Source organism: Salmo salar, chromosome ssa25 (assembly GCF_905237065.1).
Source record: "Salmo salar chromosome ssa25, Ssal_v3.1, whole genome shotgun sequence".
Classification (NCBI taxonomy): domain Eukaryota; kingdom Metazoa; phylum Chordata; class Actinopteri; order Salmoniformes; family Salmonidae; genus Salmo; species Salmo salar.
In genome coordinates, this window is record NC_059466.1 from 34,384,981 (window position 1) to 34,391,017 (window position 6,037).

Genomic DNA, 6,037 nt, shown 5'->3' on the forward strand with positions numbered 1-6,037 from the left:
TCATTACGAAGGTAATAATAACTTAGAGAAAGAGTTTCCTCTACATGTTAGGGCCCATTAAACAAATGAAATTCAATGACTTGGAACAGAATGACAGTAAGAACTATGATTTGAGTTTCATCTCCCACACAACAGTTATTGCTGTTTCATAGAGTTTAGAGGCTGTGTTGTACTCTGTGATCATGTGACAGGCGCGAGAGGAAACAGGCGTCACCCCTGTGTGGGAGATTTTCAGAAAGAGAGATGTACAGAGGAGAAAGGGGGAGAGAGGGAAGGATTATTTAGTTTATGTAGGGGCTTGTTACAGTAGAGTAACATCAGTAAAGGGATGAAAGGTGTAGATCAGGACAGAGACAGACAGGTTTTATGAGAGCAGAGAGATCAAGTCAGATTTAGAGTTTGGGGTACAGAGGCAAGGCAAGACAAACAGTACAGTTATAACACATTGAGACGAGGAGACCGAATTGAACAATAATAGAGGTCATTTTGGGGTTCAGGGATAAGGGTATAGGGACCAGGGGGAGAGTTTAGGGTTTATTTTAGTTTTTTGGGGGGTGTGGACAGGTGGAACGAACAGCACTGTCTTGATGAGTACAGCATTGCTGTCAGGAGTCATAGAACGAACAAGCACAGAGATGGGGAACACATGGATTATAGGAGTCATCTCTCTCCTGGCTGTTTCTGCTACCTGGAGTTTGGAAACCGGTTTGGGCATCTCATTACTTCATTTTGTTTATCTGTCTGGTTTTGGTTTCTGTTGACTACCGCGTTAAGAGTTCAATTATTCATAAAACATTCAAAGCATTACTATAGCTTTAATATGATATGATGAAATATCATACAGTCAAAATATGTATTTAATGACTGAATAATATTGCTGAAAACTATGCTCTGACTAGGGAGACCCTTGCTTTAAATTGTAGACTGTGTGGGCTGCTTGTAGAATCCCCTAGGGCTGTAGATTACTGTGACATGAATTGAGAACTCTGCTCTGATTATTATTTCGAGTTCAAACTAAAAACCAAGTCAGTGGAACAGATTTGAATGATTATAAAAAAATCAAATGGAACCTTTTAAAAAAAGAGTTCCATTTGATTCTACCAATGGAAGGAAAATGCAGAGTGCCACATAGTAAAGACTTGAGTGTGTGGGTGGTGGCATGCTTTACAGAGGAAGGAACGCATGTTTTCTCCTGTGTTTGAGAGGAGATTGAGACAATGATACAGCTTTTCTCCATGATGGGGGGACTCTGAGGAGGAAGTGATATTACTAGTCAGGCACTGTATGGGGGTCGTGTGGCTTTCTGTAACCACCATAGAGATTGCACCTGTCGAAAGTAAACATAGACAATAATAAAAGAGCACTCTGTGGCCCAGAAAAAAAAAACACTTCAGAAAGTTCAGTAACCTAACAATCAACTTCCCATGATATCATGTCTTAGGTATGACACTGGGGGTTGTTTAAGGAGTGGAACGTATGGTTATAACCATACTTATATGTCTTGGAAGCTAAATACTGTATGTAATATTTTATTTCCTCACAAAAACAAAAATCTAAAATGCTTTTACTAACAAACTAATGAACTTTTCAATAATGGCCAAAATACTATCACTGGACATTTTTGGTAAAGTCAATAATTAAGTCAACCTACTTCCCTTACTCAACACTTTTTCTGATACTGAGCCTTATAATCAACTGTTTTGATTCACTCTTCTATCAGGCCCATGCTTCAATGATTGCTGGATTGTTTATTGTTCTTACACTTGATGAAATCCCTATCGGTGTATGCTAATGACTGCCACAACATTTTTCTGACATGCTACTGTATACCACTAACATGCACTTTGATTCGTCTCTCAGGACATAACAACCACATTTCTGTGACCTCTCACACTACACCTCCTTCCACTTCAATTACATCTACAGAACTTCGACTGCATGGTAAAAATCATTATGTTTAACCAAACCTTCACTGGTGCCACTCTATTAACTGGCATGGGGTCACATTCATGTTCAGAGAGGAATGGAACTTTATTGTCAGAAGAGGAGAAAGAGAAAATTATCTTTATTAGTTTCCTGTTCCTGGGACGAGACCGGTTAGTCTGCATGATTCTCAGAGATAAGGCTTTAGACCGGCATAGCCCAATCAAGCTTCTCAATATACTGTAGACCAGTCTTGTACATTTTTACAGTGGTATCAAAATATGATTTTCACATACCATAGAATTAATTTGCATCTATGCATGTAGTCATCTTTTTATTAATTTTGTATTCAATCTGATGTCTTTTAACATAATTTCCCCAGTTGCCAGAAGTGAACATTTTCATCAAGGCCGTGAGGTCATCTTAACGTGCTGCAATAAGACTTGGAGTGAAATGATCTACACCATCTGGAAAATAGACCGGCGTGGAACAGTGTGTCAAATATCATCAGGTGATAATGACCAACCTCTTGACTCATGCAATGATGGAAAAGTCATGCTAAACACAACCAGTGGTGAATCTTACCTACGCATTCCTAAGTTCTCAATCAGTGATGAGGGATTCTACTACTGTGAGTCAGTATACAGAGGAGGGAGCAACTCTGCAAACATTAAGGTATCAGTTATAGGTAAGAAACAGTTTTTTTCCATGCATTAATCTGTAGCCTACATTTTAGGATTATGTGATGTATGTCATATTTTTATTCCAAGTTAGTGTAGCCTGTGTTGTGTAGTGTTGGCCTATACAGTAGGGCTGATTCTCCCGCCCTCCTACCCCCTGTGTGAACAATAGCCCCTCCCACAGTGTCTACTTCGCTGAAGTGGGAGGACAATAAGAGGTTGGCTCTGTGTTTGGCTGAAGGGGGGAAACCAGCTGCCTCCGTCTCCTGGAGGAACCCATGGAACTTTACTTCAACTACCACATGGAAACATGATGGCTCCAATGGAGTGGAGAGTCAGTTGGTCCTGCCAGAGGTCATCCCTATGGACAACCTGACCTGTGATGTCAGACATCCCTTCTGGGTTGAGGTGCAATCTGTGACACTACCGATCCCCAAAGGTAAAGACTGCTATTGTGAACCACATTGTTTGGGACTATAAAATACAGGTTGGGTCGATGGATACTGTATGACTAATATATCACTATTTTAGAATAGGAGTTAACATCATAGCTTTTTTTGGCCGGGAATATCAGATTACTATTTTGAGGCATTATGAGGTATGGGAGTTGGGAGGGATAAATAACCCCTATTCTCAAATGTCTATTAGACGACGTTGCTGCATTGGCATATTACTTGAAATTAATTCATTGTGAATTTCACTGTGAATATGACATAGAATTGAAATCTAGATGTTTATCAGATTGAATGTAATTGATATACGATGGGAGGATAATAGGTTTATTATGACTATTATTATTTATAATTCCATCTCCCTTTCAGGGGCCTTAATATCCTGGTTACATGTCAGCATCTCCGTGGTAACCGTCAGTGTCATTATGGCTACTCTGGGTGGTTTATACTTCACACGAAAACACCTCTGCAGAATTAGGTATGAATACGAATTATTCCGTTTTTTTTACATCATTAATGAATGCAAACGTTTTTTTCAATATCATTGCTTGTGTAATAAAGAGCTTTATCTGTGTATTCACAGCCCCGCCACACCATCTGAGTCCAAGGCTCCTCAGGTATGTAGAGTATGCACCGTATCCTGCATTATGCTTCATGTCTTAGCTAACAGTTTACTGTAAATGGTGATGATTGTGTGTGTTTCTCTCTCAGTCACAGGACTATGTGGAGGAAGTAGAGCCCTATGCCAGCTATGTGCAGCGTGTAAACTCCATCTACAACTCCTCTGCAGACCTGTTCACATAACACACACACACCACACACACACACACACCCAACCACACACACACACACAAACACACACACACACCCAACCACACACAAACACACACAGACAGACAGAAGGCAGGCAGACAGACAGACAGACAGACAGACAGACAGACAGACAGACAGACAGACAGACAGACAGACAGAACAGACAGACAGACAGACAGACAGACAGACAGACAGACAGACAGACAGACAGACAGACAGACAGACAGACAGACAGACAGACAGACAGACAGACAGACAGACAGACAGACAGACAGACAGACAGACAGACCTCTGTACACCAGTCTTTACAAAGTTGGAGGTTGATGAAACTAAGAAAGGCCACAATGAGCCAGTAAATGAAACAGGTAGATAACGGAGGACATGATGCAGAGCTTCAGGTAGGAGAGGAAAACCTCACAGATCACTCCGGTCTGTGGAGGCAGATGAAAAAGGGATTCCACCCAGCAGACGTGTGTCACCAGTGCAGACACAGCCCCCACTCCCCCTGCATCTCTACCGAACCACAGGCCTCTGTCTCAATGATAACCTGGAGAACTTACCTCACAACTCATAAACTTTCCTTACAGATAACTATATAATAATGACATCCTGGAGGCGTGAGAAAATGGCCAAACATTAGACAGTTCTACAGAGATTTCTACAACCAAAGTGACATGTGGGCAGATCAGAGATGATCTTTCCAGTTTCCTAATTTGCACACTTAGAACTATGACTGTGTGTAGTCTGTATACCACAACTGTATACCACAGCTCTCATAACACACACATTTGACTGTTCTCACACACTTGTGTATCATCTGCTACTCGTGGGCAAGAGTGCAATTTTGAGATGTTTAATCAAAATCAAAATGTATATCACACTGAAGTATGATTACATTGTTTTTGTTGAGTTAATATTTATGATTGAATTTAAATATCATGTTTATTAAATTTCTTTATAATAACAACATTAGAAACGTACATCCTGAGCTGATGGGAAAAGGACGTAAAGCACACACCACATTCTCTGTGGTTTCATTCAGGAGAGAAGAGTTTGAATCTGAGAACTAAGTTTACAACTAAGCTTTTTAATTGAGTCAGTTGCTTTTGATTTAGAAAATGTGTATGCTTGTTTGCAGAGTGCAAATTGTACTGTGACATTTGGGGGAGCCTCTATTTAAAATTGTCCTGGTAAAGACGTCATTTAATGGTAAAAATGTATTACATTTTAATGTGGAATGAACACAACCAGTCACAATGTTTTCATCTGTTTGTCAAACAAATCACTTCTAAAAGTAAGCTACCTGCGGCTGCCCACGTTCATCCCCAAAAATTCCAATCCAAACAGTGCACTGTGCTCGCGGAATTTGATTAATGTAAGGAGACATCTGTAGTTCTATTGGTAGTGCTATAGTTCCTGGGATGTGTCAGAAATATTTTTGGGCCATTTTCACAGCCATAATTATGAGCGCAATAGCTGGAGGTGGTGCAAAAGGGCTGCCTTTTGATGAATAAACAAGTTGTAGGTGTGCTGAGGGCTTGGACACTCACTAGCCAATCAACACATTCCTTGGCTTAATACTGCATGTGCTTGCCTCAAGTTTTGTAGGTTATTGACTGTCTTTGCATTGTCACCAACTCCAATTCAGCTGGGGGCACGGAATATTTTTGTTCTGGTCCATTGTGGATTGATACTACAGTTTATTATTTAGTGTACAATAACAAATAATAGCAACAGTAAAAAAAAAAATCCAGTACTCAAAAGCCTATGTTTGGAGTGTTGGCAGTTAACATTGTTATAATTGGCTTCAATGAGCTTAGCCTACATGTCTTTACGCATCATACTTCAACTTCATTTCTTTACAAAACAAGAATAACACCTCACTATTCACTGCAGTATATGTTCACTGCAGTATATGTTACAGGAATGAATCAGACATGATGCAATATGCTTCAATATGTTTTATGTCATTTTTTGGCATTGAGTGATTAGAAAAATACAAGAATTTGTATATACACCATCTACTGATACAGATACAGTAGCAATGCTAGTCAACCCTGTCTTCTGCATTTGGCCACAGGTTCTCATCCACATCACATCTTATGTCATCTTGGGCAATACACATTTGATCATGTGGATGGTGGTCATAAGCCTTCCACCTCCTTGAGG

General features: G+C 40.0%; 1 protein-coding gene across 1 annotated transcript; it reads left to right on the plus strand.

The window, feature by feature from the left end:
- The first annotated feature begins 230 nt into the window (after nt 1–230).
- LOC106586573 (cell surface glycoprotein CD200 receptor 1-A) lies at nt 231–3,996 on the plus strand. Its single transcript, XM_014174003.2, has 7 exons — nt 231–705; nt 1,861–1,941; nt 2,306–2,611; nt 2,776–3,042; nt 3,425–3,533; nt 3,639–3,672; nt 3,767–3,996. Exons 1-7 carry the CDS (start codon nt 588–590, stop codon nt 3,857–3,859), a joined length of 1,008 nt encoding a protein of 335 aa, XP_014029478.1. The 5' UTR covers nt 231–587; the 3' UTR covers nt 3,860–3,996.
- Nucleotides 3,997–6,037: the final 2,041 nt, after the last annotated feature.